This window comes from Amphiura filiformis, chromosome 17 (genome assembly GCF_039555335.1).
Source record: "Amphiura filiformis chromosome 17, Afil_fr2py, whole genome shotgun sequence".
In the NCBI taxonomy this organism is placed as follows: domain Eukaryota; kingdom Metazoa; phylum Echinodermata; class Ophiuroidea; order Amphilepidida; family Amphiuridae; genus Amphiura; species Amphiura filiformis.
In genome coordinates this window covers 12,158,566-12,175,463 of record NC_092644.1, presented here as the reverse complement: position 1 = coordinate 12,175,463, position 16,898 = coordinate 12,158,566, and the positions used below count along the sequence as shown (strand labels likewise).

The 16,898-nt window shown below is 37.2% G+C and overlaps 1 protein-coding gene across 1 annotated transcript in view; it reads left to right on the top strand.

Moving 5' to 3' along the window:
* LOC140136936 (glycosaminoglycan xylosylkinase-like) overlaps window positions 1-14,100 on the top strand; it is a 28,173-nt gene extending 14,073 nt beyond the window's left edge. Inside the window, 6 exon segments of the mRNA XM_072158588.1 lie at window positions 466-575; window positions 966-1,137; window positions 3,935-4,126; window positions 10,187-10,246; window positions 12,622-12,659; window positions 12,662-14,100. Of these exon segments, the coding sequence (XP_072014689.1) occupies window positions 466-575; window positions 966-1,137; window positions 3,935-4,126; window positions 10,187-10,246; window positions 12,622-12,659; window positions 12,662-12,825 (736 nt within the window). The 3' untranslated portion in view covers window positions 12,826-14,100.
* Window positions 14,101-16,898: the final 2,798 nt, after the last annotated feature.

The window sequence follows — 16,898 nt, the reverse complement described above, 5'->3', positions numbered from 1 at the left end:
GGTAAACTTGCGCTGCCCTTAGGGGCTTGGCAGTATATCGCCACATGGTGCGCTTTGAGGGATCTGAGTATCCAGAAAGCATGATTAAATGCTGTTTTATTATTTTATTATTATTATTATATAAAGGTGATAACGTTTTAAAATGTTTTGTATGAAAAAAAAAACCAACATTTTAAAATGTTCTCAAAATGTTATTATAAAATATTTTTGGCAAATATTTTCAAAATATTTTGTCAACACTATGTTAAAATATTTTGTTGACAACACTACATGTATGTTAAAATATTTTGTCACAAGTTTTCACAAATGTTTATGAATGTTATAAAAACTTTTTATTCACTTTATTTAACCCAACATTTAAACGTTTTCTGTAACATGTTTTGTGTTTGCTGGGATTTTTGTAGCATGGCAAAAATTATCAACTAAATTGTGATAATAATATTGCATTCTTGTTCATTTTTTCAGGGTTTTAGGTTTAAGAAGAGCACCACTGGTTGCTGGACGAACTGTGAATCTGAGAACTGAAGTCAAGCCAGTAGCAACAAGATTATTATTAGATACATTCTTAACCAAAGGTAATCATATAGGGGATTTGCCATTTGGTCTAATACCATTTCGTCTAATATCCATTTAGTCTACATCCATTTCCTTTAAACCCATCAGGTCTATATCCACTACGTCCAATAAACATTTGGTCTTACAAACATTTTATCTTCTAACCATTTGGTCCGATAACCATTTCATCCAATAACCAATAAGACTAAAACCATTTAGTCTAGCAACCATTTAGTACAATACTCATCCAATTATATGGCCTGAAAAAAGAGGGCCGGGGGGGGGGGGGAAGCCAAAATAACAAGGGGCCTTGTCCCAACTGCTGGGCGTACACATGTGAGTAGAAGGGCAATTTGTCTGTATGCTGACAACACACACGAATAGTAATTTGTATTTCTTACCTTTGATAGACAACAACACATGCTTCTATGGTAAATGCTACTACTGTAACCCGGAGGAACCAGCCTGTGCTGATGGGGACATCATGGAAGGCTCTGTCACTCTATGGCTACCCAAAGATAGGTCACTCAAGAAGTGGCACCATCTTTGGTCAAGAACTTACAAAGATGGTAAAAAAGCAAGGTAAAGCTTTCAAAAATTGAAACAAATTTGGTGCCTGGAGACAGTGTACATCTTGTGTTGGCAATGCTGTTTTGTGTAACACTTTTTGTTTTGTTTTAATTTGAGAAATCCTGAATAAAATGATAGCTCAGATACCCATTATACACTTGAGTAGATAGAATCACACATCCCAGTTTAGCCGTCTACAGCTCTTTAGGTACCAAGTGCCAAGTACGAAGGCAGTAGAGGCCTTGTCTACTATAGTATACGACATTATGGGACTGCTGGGACTCGAACCCTAACCCTGAGTCAAAGGTCATGTTCACATATAAATCATTTACCGGGACCGAGTTAACCCGGGTTGTACCCGGTCCCGGGTTGAAAAAATTCTGTTCACACTATAGCCACTCTCATGAAGAAAATTGACCCGGGTTTGATCATTTTGGCTAAGCCTACTGGAAAATGCAGGCATGTACATATTCTGTCATTAACTATTACCGGTATAATAACAGGCTATCAGCCTAATTATGCTCATTTTTTATTTTATTTTCTAATTCCACCTAATGTAATCTTATCTAGTTGCTTCTTGTAGCTGTTTGGGTTAAAAAACTTAACAAACAAATTGTTACTTCTTGCTTCGATAATACTAGTAGTAGTAATTTATTTGCATGAAAATAACTTTTCCTATCTCAATAATAGAGGTTTATAGATTTTATTGACAAAGAACTGAATCATTCTTTTCCCAGTACAGACAGAAACAATAGAAAGGGAGTGATAATGGTTGTGTTTTCTTCTAATAATGCGGTCAAACAGTGAATTTCTGTTCACACTACAATTGACCCGGGTCATACCCGGGTTTGACCCGGGTTTTAACCTACTCTTTCCTAGGTTGAAAAAACCTGCACAACCCATAACCAATTGGTCTCAACCAAATTGAACCAGGTCTGCTGTAGGAATTATCAAGTTTACCAGTAGTCTTGTTCAGGATGGTATCTTTTGCTATGGGCCAGCGGATCTCCCCAGCCTATATTATCAAAGACTACTTGCAATAAAGGGGGTGTGGGGTGAAGCTACAAGTCATGTTTGAGGGGGGTCGAGCGGTGAAAGGATGATCTGATCTTCCCAATTGGCACTGTCAGTTTTCCTGTGTCAGTTTTACAAACGGCACTTAACTCAGCCGGCTGTCTTGTGGAAGCTGTATAGTTTACTCATATCCAAATGAGGCCATACATGGATTGTGTAAACATGACTTGTACAACACATGAGCTTTGTTATCGCAGTACATGATTATTGTGTAAACATGACTTGTACAACACATGAGCTTTGTTATCGCAGTACATGATTGGATGACTACTCATTAATATTCATGTTTGGCTATCGACATCTCATTATTTTCTATATTTAATATCCTTAACCCCCTGCTAAGATTGTCGGATTTATACAGGTTCATCAAGCGTATCTAGGACCCACTCCTATAGAAAGCCATGAAATGAATCTTCATGATCTTTGAATGGACTTCTCTAGGGAATGATTAAACTAGTCTTGTCCAAGAATATTTTGCAATCTCTTCCTTAATATACCAACTGAGCGCGTCATATGCGCGCGTGTCGACGCTTACTGTATCATGGTAGTAAGGACATAGGCATGCTGCTCTGCATGACAACTCGCACAATTGTTTCATAACAATCATGGCGCTTCAATAATGGGTTACAAAGCAGGTGTGTCCGCATTGAAACACGGATTTCACAGAGATTTGCATCTCCAAATAATTCAGAGAGCTTTTTCTGAACAAAATTTGCAGCGAAAAGCGGGGTTTCAATGGTCTCAGTAGAGTTGAGTTGGTGTGGAAGATGACTGTGCTGGTTGAGCTCTCAAGCTTTATTGGAGAATTAGGCCTACCAACCTTCTTTACTTGATGGTTTGCCTCATTTATGTTATCAAAACTGTATGATGTATACCTATGATTGTACTTTCATTTGGCAAATGAACTGTTATCAAGACTATCCCTGAATCTCAGAAAACAGTGATGAAGCCCTTCCACTATGGTGACCGAGTGATGATTAAAATGTATATATTATCACCTTTAGCCAAATATAGACTAAACTTGTCTCGGTCCTGATTCTAAGTGTATAGAAGGTGTGGACCTGATTATGCCAACTGGTATCAATTTTATGTATGAAGATTCTGGGACCCCCATGTAAATGATGCCCTGGAATACCTAAATGTTAATTTACGTTGAAAACACTTTCATCAGTGATGTTATATTTTGCGGCTATCTCATCTTTCTTGTTTGGTTCTTTATTTATTATCAATGCCACTATACCACCACGTATATCACTAGTGGTGACGTCAGCAAGTTTTTTGGACCTTGGATGATCTTCAAGGACGCTCATCCATCCTTGAACTCTTAGGACCATTTCGTTGCTGTTGAATATCAACGATTTCATCAACATTTACAGCAACTGTACATTGTTGAATTTCATTTGAGTTTTCATCACCGTTGCGAGTAATTTCCATGATGACCCTGTGTTCACTTCCGGTAGCACCTGTGAATTCATGGAGGTAGGCTTCCTTTGAAGAGTGTCCTGCCCATAAACAGTGAGGCAAAACTCTAATATTTTTGTGGTAATGTTTTGAAGGAACAAGCTTTCAAATGAGACCAAATTCAATACTGTATGACAAAGTAGCATACTTTGTTCTACGAACTTTTTTGACAGCCCCTCCTATGTATGTGAGCTCGCGCTTGCTATACAGTCATTGTAATCCAAGTGAACATTGCAAAATCACCATTTGATTTTCTTGCATTTGTCTTGCACAGATGGGAAGTGGACAACACATACTGCCGTGATGTTATGGTCAAGTATCCATTGGATAAGTACCCCTTAGTATTGGACATGATAGACGCTGCTGTGTTTGATTATCTTATAGGCAATGCTGATAGACATCAATATGAAACATTCAAGGATGATGGTGATCAGGGAATGCTGCTATTACTTGACAATGCCAAAAGGTATCTAGAATTGAAGACAGAGATAAAAAGACTAGTTTGCATCACTGTCAATCAAATTCCCTACGATCCTTGAGTGGTAATAGGGCGTAAAAGGAAGGTTTATCTGGTGCCGATCGGAGAAAGAAATAGCAGAAAATGGTGAAAAATTACATACTTTTACAAGGCAAAAAGCAACTTTTCTAGGTATTGTTGATATGGTGCCTTCGGGAAAGAAAGTTTCCTACTATAAAGACCTACCTTTTGAGATGGTTTATATGTTTGAAGGTGCAAACTTAACAATTAGGTGCCCGCTTTTACCGCCGCGTTTAGCAAGTCGTATCATCACGACACTTGTAAATAACCCGTGCTTGAGTTTGATTGACAGATGACGTCAGACGCAAACTAGTGTATTTGTCTTTGTCTTCCATTATATTATTATGTACAGTCAACACAATAAATAAGGTTCATGAATTATCACCTTACAGCCAAAGTGAGTGTTGATTTTGAAAATTAAGGTGACTATACAGGGTGTCTCAATAAAAATAGGCCCTATGGAAATTGGTGCATAACTTAAATATCGGCAGTAAAATAAAAAAATTCTTAAAGATTAAAAAACCATACAGTGTCTGCTTAACAATGGTGCAAAAATTATCCAAATCCGTTCACGCGTCACTGAGCTAATTAAATTTGTACAAAGAGACACATTTTTGGACCATTCCAATGGTAATACACATAAACATAAATGTGTAGTTTATTATTCTGTCGGTCCGTGCCACGTCACTTCCGGTTGATGATGCGACTCACGGTCGAGTGAAAACAAGTCCCTGATTCGATTTTTGTTGATGATTTTTGTCATTGGTGTTATGTAAATTTTGATCGCAAATAGTCAGTGGAATCAAACTACCGTTTCTAAGTCTTCAGAGTGGAAGAAACTTACTTGATTTACCGTTTATATACTGACAAACTTAAAATTAAATTCCATGGTCGAGTGTTGTTTTTCCGAAATTGAATATCACTCCAGCAACATCGCTATATGTAGCCTCCTTCACAGCCGGTTTCTGTTGTTCATAACAAACCGTGAGCCACATGCAGTTTGGGGCCCGAGACTGGAGATGCCCGGATGTTGGACCGACAGAATAAAAGAAATAGAAGGAAACGCCAAGTGTTGCTGAGTAGGAGTTCAAAATCAATTAATCAATCTCCCAAAGAATGTTCTTCACACGTTTCTCTTTGGGTTAAGGGCTCGGATAGCAACGTTTGCACAGTAATTTTTGTGGGACATGAGAGCACATCAGAAATATCGAATTGAATTCTGAATGCGAGGAATGTCCTTCTGATATCAAATATTTGTTTGAAATTTGCGATATAACACACATTTTATGCAAATGGTTAAAATTTGATATTTTTTGTATTTTTGATACCGTATTTAACCATCCTCGAAGTAAACTTCATAAATCTAATGATATGTAGCACTCACCATGACTGGTTACATGTATGTATTCAGCAGGGTTGGCGCGATTTAAATCAAATGATTTTTTTTTTAATCACTGATTTAAATCAACTTTTTCAGTTTTTACCGTTTTTGATAAATTTAAGTTAATTTCTATCTTGAATTGCCTGTTTTACTTCATTTGTAATGTTTCTACACCTTTTGGATACAATGAAATACCTCTATGATGTCATTTTATGCTAAAATTGCTAAAAAAATCATTTTCAAGGTGCAGAATTCAACAGGTTTTTTCCCCATGATTTTACCAATTTTTTTCTTTGAAATTTTCACATCTGAAAACATGTTTTGATTTTTTGTAAATACCTGATAGGATTGTGCATATGTCTAGCATTCCACTGGTCTCTTTAGACTTTATCATGGGGTATAGCAGTTCTTGGAATCAAAAAAATCGCCAACCCTGTTATTCAGTGATGTCAGCATGTCAAGGCATTTGTTTTAAGGGTGGATCTATCTTTCAATGTATGCATATGTGTGTATACACCTGTTCATTTTTTGAACATACAGGTTTGAAGCTGTGTCTAATGAAATGTGTCCTGACTGCACAAATTATACTTTGATCACCTAGCGTGGGTCATCATATTGGGGGGCACCGACCATGATTGGCACGGGGTCTGATTGGGGGCACATACCATTTTTCAGCAAATTTCCTGTGGGATTTTCTAAATTTTGAGATCGATTGGGGGCACAAGCCCTATGACGCTACGCCATTGGGTAATGATGATGTCAGTGTTTTTGTGTTGCACTGTCAAACCGACATGCATGTGTATACATGCTGCTCAATTAAGCTATAGTCAAAACAACAAATTCTCGATCATGAGAGGATGTACCTTCTGCGTCAGCGTACTTTTCGCGCGACCGTACCTGCATGACCGAACCTTTACCTTGCCTAGCAACGACCGTGTGATTGGTCAATTCTCAGAAGCTGTGTTTGCGCCGTAAGGACCGATATTGGCGTAGTACGCTCGACGCAAATAACTGTGCGTACCCAAGTTGGCTCTCATGATCGAGAATTAATTATTTTGGCTATAGTGAACATGATTTGATACTGCGACAATTGAAACATGTACCAAATTCGAGCTGAAATGATTTCATTCTACAACCATGATTTGAGTTCTGACATGTGGAAGTAGGGAGGAGTTGAATTTAATGTTGGATTTAAATCATATTATCCCATCTTGCCAAATGAAACGTAACTAAATCCCAACTGGCAATAAAAGTCAATGTGGCAAAAATAGTGGCATGATCAAGAGGAAATAAACATCATAAACATAATTTTTCACCAGGTTCGCTGTTGCAAATAATAAAGGAGGCAAACAGAAAAATTGATCCAGCCCTGGAATCGAACCCAGGACCTCAGATTTACAAGACCTAAAGCTTTCCACTTGGCAAGAGGTTAAGGCACAGGTCTTGATATATAACAAGAAAATGTATCCCACAATGTATCATACTATAAGTAAATTATAGGTAATTCTTGGCCAGGCACGTACACTCGGGACGCTTGTAGCTTCACGATAAATACATGAGGATTTTACATGTGGTTTAGAAAATTACATGTCTTACAACAGGTATGTTCAAGAATGACCTAATTTATCTAATAAGATTGAAACTACATCATTATTCATGTTGTGAATGCATCTATTGTCCCGGACCAGGGGTTTTGGGAGCATGAATAAAAGTCCGACTTATGACGAAGTCGGACAATTCCCTGGCCGTGGGTAGCGTGGCAGAAAGGAACAGAAACAAAAGGTGAAGCGGCAGGAAAATTTGCTATATTGAGTAAACCGAAACATAATAAAATACAATTGAAAACGATAAAATATAGAATAACAAACAAAATTATTTAATTCATTAAAGTTCTTTTTTTTTCTCTCATATATTGCACATAATTAATATTTTTAGTTCATGATTTTTATTTTATTGATTTGCAAATGTTTTAATATAAGCGAACTTTTAAAAATATATTTGTTTGTTTTATTCATAATTATACACTTAACATTTAGAAAACAAAGACATAATGTTGGCATCAAATACATTTAAAAAAGGAAAGGGGCCAAAAATACAAATGAAACCCCGACTTGACCAAAGAAAGCAAAACTAACTAAATATATCCTAAATTAAGTACTAACTTAAAATCTACTGACGGAAACTTACAAGCTTAAAAGTTAATTTACAAAAAATTTCACAATTAAGCAATCACGAAATCAAAGCAATAAATGGGCGGGGTTCTATCTACAAATCTAAAGCCCCCCAAATTTGCAACTGAATTATTTTTGGTGCAGGCACAATCCGAGTCAGCAGAAACAGGCGGGGCTCTTTATACATATTGGCGCCAGCCACCAGTATCTACCGAACGTGTAAACAAATAAATAACAAAAGCGGAGTAGCTGACTCAGCAACAAATAAATGCTGAAAAGCTGAATACAAATTCAGCGTATTTTACTGAACAAAATTCAGCGTGAATCACTGAAAATTTCAGCGTGCATCACTGAACAAAAGTCAGCGTGTGTCGCTGAATTATTCAGCGTATAAATTCAGCATAAATGCACTGAACTTTTTTTTTTATCGAGACACAAAATAATAAAAGGCCTAAATTAATTATGAAAGTTATCACCAAGTCTAATTTCCTACAAGTGTAGGCTTAAAGGACAAGGGGATAAATAATAAAGGCCTAAGTTTTATAATAAAAAGCAAGACCAAGCCCGATTTCCTACAAGTGTAGGCTTAAAGGACAAGGTAATTAAACAAAAAGCACGACAAGGGATGGGTTTTATGAAAAGGAAGCGGTGACGTTCCAATTACCTGAAAAGGTACGAAACGCCAACTTCCTAAAGTGCGTTCAGAAAAACAAATAAAATTTGGAATTACAAGCAGTGATCGAATTTAGGAAAAATAAATGGTTGTCCCACGGACAACCAGATTACAATTTCTGGTTGTCCGTCTAAGTTTTTGGTTGTCTGTAGGCCTACAAATGTGACTTTTTGCTAGATTTATGGTTGTCCGGCGGACAACCGAATCAGTATTTTTGGTTGTCCGGCGACTTTTTTAGTTGTCCCGGGCAACCGGACAACCAAATTTTCGAACCCTGATTACAAGCAAGCTTATCGTGCAAAACAAGTCTGAAAAGCCTTTTTAAAGGTGATGCACAAAACTTTTCATGCAGAAATTGCGGCCAACCAAATTTTAATATAAATGAATTATGAAGAAAAATATATAAGCCTAATAAATTTTCGTAATTAACAAAAAGATTTTGCAACTAAATTTCATGTCTCGAGAAAACAAAATTGCATACCAAAATATCTCAAAATATCACAATCACTATCAAACATATCCAAAACTTTTCTTCAAATCATCACAAAACAATTTTTGCAAAGGCCTGAAATTATTGCCAAAGTATTCTACACTTAATTAAATTCCGTCATAACTAACTCCCTAAAATTACTTTAAACTAACCTAAGAAAAAGACCAAAAATAAATACCCCAACTAATTTTTATGCCATCTCCGGTCAAGGAAGGGTTTACAGTATAAAATAAATTTTGTTTTAGGATGCCAACATTACTCACATTCATCAGCTTGCATACATCCCTTTACACACAAAAGTCCTGCAGGAAAAAATTTGCCCTCACACTCCCAGGTATATCCATCTCGTCCAGTCATCAGCTCACATACTGCCCAACGAAACATGCATCAATCTCCTAAACAAAATAATCCTTTCAAAATCAATACACACGACACAAAATCACACAATACAGAAAAATGCAAGATGTACCAATCACAGCGAGGAGAAGCAGTGAAGTCAAGCAAGAGTGAATACAAAAGTAAAACAAGTGTTGAACAAAAAGATGAAAGGAGCTGAAGGGTACGTAAAAGGTCAGAAAGTTTCTGATAAAGACAGGGCAGTAGATCAAATCAGTAGAAGTAAAAGCAGAAGGTGATGGCACATCCAACATAAAAAAAAACATTTTTATAAAATTAAACAAATAATCTATTTGCGACACTATGTTAGTGGCATTTTTTACAATTTGGCAGACAATGCAAGAAGCTAAATCTTTCCTGAAATACACTGAAAAATGCCATTTATCATAATTGTTTTCATGTGTCAATGTAGAACATGTACTGCATTGTGCATTTGTGCTATGTATGTGGGTATTCATGGATATGACATGGGATTTGGACACAATGACCCTTGTGTACTTCACATGTGTGATGTCAACAGATGTGAGGTCAAAGGTCATCTAGGGGCTATTTTACATATATGTTTACATTTTATTTTATTTTCAATTATTCCCGAACCACACATGCCTCTTAAATGGGTATTTGGGTGGTTTTGTTCCCCGCACCTTTATTTATTGATTTCTTTGTTTCACCTTTTCTAATCCTGTAATGCAGCGAGGCACACATTTTACGCACCAGGTAATTTGATACTTGTTGAATCATGACATATCAGCATTGGGTATGACCTGGTTTGTGATAAATGGGGAATTTGCTTGGGAAAGGACTGTGCTGTTCTGTTAAAGAATGTGCAAGAAACGACATCAATAACATGATTTTAAATATATGTGTTTGTTTTCAGTTTTGGCAACCCACATCATGATGAGAAGAGTATCCTGGCTCCTTTGTATCAGTGTTGTAGGTAGGTGTATAAACCAGTGCAGTGGGGTCTCTCTGGTACCCATGCTAGATCTGGGGTTCTTGGAAATAACTCCTACCGAGACTAGTTCTAAGTACAAATATAGCAGGACCAGATTTCTATAAAAAATATACCCTTTTCGGGACAGATACCTAGCGAGACCAGATTTCTATAAAAGCATACCTACCCCTAACGGGACTGGTTTTCACTGAGAGTTTCAGTGAAAGTCTCCTTCTGTAAGACAAGTGCATGAATGTGACAATTATTATACCACAAATGACCTTGGGAAGTCAAAACGTCCCATTTTTTTCTATTTTTGATCAAAAATTCTAAAAATAAGACACGTGGGTATGAAATCAGAAAATATGATACTCCTTTGGAGACTTGAAGAGGTGAATATGGTATCCCTAGAAGAGACTTTTAGAATATGACATCCCTAAAGTTTATATAAGGTGGAAAATATAATATTGATATAGAATGGCATGCACGCAGCTGGGCGCAATGCTTACGCTAGTTGTGTAATGCGTGACTGGCGCACGCTTATGTGAATTTATGCGAGCGTGAGTTGGGACTTGATTGATGCATGCAGTTACAAAAGCCAAATAATTTCCGGCTTATATAAGCCAAACAAACTTTAGAGCGAGTCATTTTTTGTATTTGATGAATTGATTGCATGGTTAACAGGTGATCTGTGACCAGGCAATGTCAACATGCAGGTTTTTCATTGTTATCATATTGAATATGTCATCCAAAACCACTTGATATCTGATGATATTAACCCTAACACCCAACCCTGCTTTTTGCTATTGGAAGTTAAAGAAGATACGAAAAAGGAGAGAAGATGAACAAAGAAGTCACTTGGCACCCCCGGGATTCAAACCTTAGACCCCCACATGCCAATTCTGTGAGCATTTTTAAATGCTCACGGAATTGCTAAAACACTTAGGGTGATTGCGTCATCGCATGGTATTGTGGTCTCTATGGGTGTTAGGGTTGGTTAACATAGGCTTTAATCTGAAAAAATACATCTTATCTATTGGAGATATATAGGAAGTGTAAGGATACCACATAGGCCTACTTACCATGGACCTGTTACTTTCCATTCCATTTTGTGAGAGATTTTCTGCACAAAATAGTTTCAATATAATTTGTGCCACCAAATGATTAACAACTTTCTGTAGGCTAATTTAATCATAATATCTCATGTCTGTTTCATAAAGCATTTCAATTACATCGTCTGCTATTTGACAGCCTAACTCAACAATAATGTACGGAATTACGGATGCACTTGTATCCTATCTTCATTTTGATGTTGTCTTTATCATATCGAGGGTTGAGAGCCAGAAAGCCTCAACTCGCAATCTCCTGCTCCCCAAAATGAGCATAAAGTTGCCAGGGTACTATAGAAGATAGTCCATTTATCATGACAAAATTCAATAAAAAACAAAACACATTGTCAGTCCAAGAGAATGCCAAATATGGATCAGGAGTATTACATAATAATACCCTGCTATGACAGTAGCTGCACTAGGTTAATCGTATAATCTCCTTATGTGGTTAGCATGGCTGGGCCAGGAAATCCACAAGGTCAGCCAATGTATGTACATGTATTCGGTACATGTGCCATATCTTTTACAATGGGTGATAAATTTCTGGTTTGTTTTATTTCAAAAACACAACAGTCGATATTCTAAAGCTTGGTCCAAATCCAAGAGAAGAACCAACTCTAGTAATTTATGTGGTTTCAAATTATATCGGGTGTTGCCTTTTTGATAGAAATGGTGTTTGTTGATGTGCACAGTTTCCCATTAGATCATAACATGCTGTTGTACATCCAAGGTCAAAGGTCTTTTAATCCATATTTGGCGTTGTTCTGGGACTGATTGTGGAGGAAACATTGATTTTTGAAGGCCAAAGCAAGGAGCCAACTTTATGCTCATATGTGACCCCTCAGCACAACTGAGCCCTGAAGTCGCCAATCATCATTTTTGAGATATTCAACCAAAATATTCTGCTTGAAATTAGCTTTAAAATGATGTATATCATGTCTATAGTACTTGACATTTAAGTAGTGAAAAATCGCTAACAGTCAATAAATCCTTTGTTTCCTATTGTTTATTGTTAAGTTCGATGGAGCATATCTCAATAGTGGCACTGGCGACATCCGGGCTCAGTTGTGGAGGATGGTCACATATTGTGAGGGCTGGTCATACTGAGTTGCGGCTTTCTGGCCCTGAATCCTCGATATTACTTTCACATTTGCTGTTTGTTCACTTCATTAGCACATCTATGTATGTTTTTTCCAAAAGCCAAATTTTGATGAATTATGATTCACCAATGTCCTTCGAAATCATATGTTTAAACTTATTTCTCCGCAGATTACGACAAACACTATGGGTCAAGCTGCAATCATTAGAAAAGGCGTTCTCAGCAAGGTGATGCGTCAAGTTCTCTCTCATGATCCGGTCTCACCAGTGTTGACTGAGAAACATCTTACAGCCATGGATAGGAGGCTAGGACATATTATTGCAATGTTTAGGAAATGTTTCAAAGAACATGGTGAAAAGAATGTGCTACAATGATCCATGTAGTGTAATGAATAACAGGGAAGCAACTTGATGCCAGTGTCTTAGCCAGCTGGCCATCCCTATTTGGATAAGGAGTTTGCTCATGGGATGGGCAAAAAATGCCTTTTAACAAAATGCCAAATGATATTTCTATGAGCTGTTGTAGTTCAAATTCCCTAAACCCCTGGTAGTACTATTGATGTCACTGAAAGACAATGTTTTAACATTGAGCCTCAAAAGAAGCAGTAACCAAATTTTGGTAAATTTGTGTGCTTTTTGTCATAAATTTGTTTACTGAGGGGTTGCAAAAAGTAGGCATAGAGAAAGATCCCCCTGTGTGCTTTTTTCTCCAGCAGCAGTTTATACTCATTATTGGTACAATCTGTCCACATAGAAGTACAAAGTTAATAGACCTCGGAAACTGGAGGTATGAGAATAATTATTTCGGTGCAAAACGTGCGTAAATGCTTCTTTGGCGCACCAACTGCTGCGAGATGTACTTGCCGAGCGCACCACGCTCTTTACGCGTCGCGTTTATTACGCGAAGCATCGACCCCCCGATGCCACAGATTTGGTTTGTACTTCTATGTGGACAGACTTTAGCATGTGTTTATTTATTTGTGATAACTTGTTTGATCTTTCCAGCTTATGAATTTATGTTTGAAATACACATTGAGTATGACTTTTAAGTCATAAATTTGACAAATTAAAATTTGTCAAATCGTAAATGTCATTACAATAATGGCGCTATGTAATATTAAATGGAGCAATCAGAAGAAAAATGTCATTGGGTAATAGGCTGCTATAACACTGTTCCAATTCGCTGCTGTAGTGCACGTTAGTAATCATTGATTATTGGTTCAAGCCTGGGCTGATACACCTGTTCCGAATTATGATATGCCATAGGCTTTGTGTTGTGATCATTTTGAAAGCGTAAGCCAGTTGGCAATGGTCATATTCCATATTCTAATGTGCACTACATCAGCGAATAGTAGCTTTTGCAAAATAATAACTTGTTCATATGAAACACTTTTAACCAATCAATGAACAAGAATCTATTAATGAAGGGTATAATATATTCTGCTTGTAGTGTGATTTTGCCCGTAATATGCACCCCTTTAATATACATAAGATGCCATGTTTTTATTAGATTTTATACCAATTAGACAAAAGAGGCTAGCAATGAACAAAATGTATTTGACAGACTTTGAACAGTATACAAGGCCGAACAAATTTTAACCTTTCCCCAAAGCAGCCAGCGCACATAAACATTGAAAAAAACAACAACAACCAGTACATCTGGCCGGATTTGAACTGGTGACCTTCGTAATACTAGCACAACGCTCTAGCCAACTGAGCCACAGAGGCACGCTGGAGAAGATCGGAAGATATAAATCTATAGGTATTACATTCGAAAAGGGTTCTTCGCATTCCTAGTGGATATTTATAACATATGCACATATTTTGTAATTTTGTAATCAGGGAGTTGTTGATATAGGGATTCAATCATGTTTCAACGTTGTTCATCACCATCTAATAATGATGCGTCTGTCTCGTCTGCATGGTTTACTTCACGAGGGCAGCTTTAACCACACAGACATTCCGGATGTGTGTTGTTAAATGGTGATGAACAAAGGTGAAACATGATTGAATCCTTTCAAAGATCATCTAATTCACATGATTATTTCATGAGGACTAGAATGTCAGTCTATCATTGCCACTCAACCCCGCCCGCAGCCAGGATTTATTTTTGGGGGGGGGTGCAGAATTTAAAAAAGTGGACTTTTTTTTCCAAAATTTGGACCTTTTTGGGTGGGGGTGGATTTGGACATTTTTGGACCAAAAAGGCATAAAAAACCTCTATTTTTTCGTTCCCTATACTCGCAAAAATGGGACTTTTAGGGCATTTGGGGGGGGGGGGTGCTGCTAATTGCCTCATTGTAACCTGCACAAAACTCGGGGAGCTGATCCTGGTTGCGAAGGTTATTTGTGGAATGTCTAGGGTGTGCGCTCTTGTAGCAGCAAAGTCCCTGAATTGTTGTCAAATGGTTTATGGAACGATGTGGGGCCGTAGTGGTCAGCAACAACCTGTAAAGTGTGCTGAGGCTTGTGGATCAACGTCTAGGCGTTGTGCCTGTGTGTAGCACACTATAAATTACTGCACTTTTTTTTTTTTATTGCTTTGTGATATTTTTACATACAACAATGAAAGCCATTAAAATGTTCATGAAAGAAATACATGAAAACCTTATAGAGTGCCAGTGTGTTTATTGTTTTCTGACTTTGTTACCAGACTTTGTTACCAGACTAGAATATAGCAAAACAAACAGTGTAGCGCACAAAAATGACGATGTGAGAATGTGCAACAGTGCATGGGCTTTTATCAATAGTTAACATTCAGCAGTGGAAGCACTCAAATTTAGAAGAGACAAACATATTTAGCTCCTGTTCTACTGGGACATTAGCGCACGAAAAATGTCAGTTTCACACGGTTCAGTTGGTCCAAGATGAAGTTAAGTTATGCTATTTGCAAAGCACACACAATTTTGCAAATTTGGCCAAAAACACTGGTGTTTTAGGGCAACTTATGCTTTATTTTTTCTTCTACTTTAATCTTTAGGTGGGACGTCCCTGTGGTCCCACCATGGAAAAATTTACGGGGGACATGTATACACATCCCTCCCGTCTTCTGCCACCTGTGACATTCAGATTTGATGTCCACATTGTGTCATGTATGATGTGACATCTACACCAGACACAAAAAGAAACTCGTCAGTTATATTCATCCTTGCTGTTCTATAACTTGATAATTTTGGATTATTCTGAAATATACATTTTATTAATTGGACTTTGCTTTCTCATTTGACACTGTTACGAGTCGTATTTGACTCAAGGCTAAAATCACCTTTTACCCGAACTCACACGAATGCACAACACAAATACACTGTTTGATTAAGCTAACAAAATCTAAGTCTTTAATTGAAAGCAATTTATGATTGGTACAATATATGACAACAAATGCACGTACATAATAATCAAATATAATCACTCTTTAACTATTTAGTACTTAGCCAGCATTCTTCTTCTTGGTGATCATAAAGTTCTTGCAATGTTCTGGACGACTGATGTAATATATCCTTATTCACTTGTCCTGCGAAAATCAGCAAAGTCCAGTGTACACTTGCGTTTATAAATATCCTTGTGTATGAAATTCCTTTCACACAATATCTTCAGGAATCAGGACTGCGATGCAGTTGTCCCCACTTATATTGACAGTTGCGTTGAATCAAAACACCAGACTTCAGTAAGTCGACAGAAGAATATATATTCCTTTCTTGGAAGAAGTACATTCTTTGACGTATTCTAGATCTTCTCCGACAACTTTGACTTCATAAACTATTTCTGGTTTGCAATTTCCTTTCTTTGAAGGAATTGGACTGTAAGCATATTAGCTAGCTAGCCCAGATCAATTATAACATTAACCTTTCACATTTCATCACTTCCTGAGGGGAATCCCCTGACATCACTTCCTGAGGGGAATCCTGTGACATCATCTTCACTTTACAACCTCAGGGGGGTTTCCAAATATTCCAAATTAGATATGATTCAATTTGTTTTGCTCAATTTAAGAGGGGAATTCCCCCAAAATGTCATCACTCATGTAACTTTGTATTAAAACAAAGATAAATCATCAAATTAAATTACTCAGGGCACATCACAACCCCGGGATCACAACACCCTGTTCGTGAAAAACGAACAAGAATTGACCAAGATATGCGCCTCCAAAGCCTCAAACCCCAAAATCAAAAGTCGATTTTCAACGATTTTCAATGGGAACGCATCGTTGTATTGCACACAAGCACCCTGGCCAATCAATAAAGCACACAGTGTAACAGGCACAATTGAATCGTTAAAATTGCAACTTTTCATTTTGGAGTTTGGAGGCGCATATCTTGATCAATTCTTGCTCAATGTTCACGAACAGGGTGTCAATTGAGAAAGAAAAGTCCAATTAACAAAATGTATATTTCAGAATAATCCAAAATTATCAAGTTATTGAACAGCAAGGATGAATATAACTGACAAGT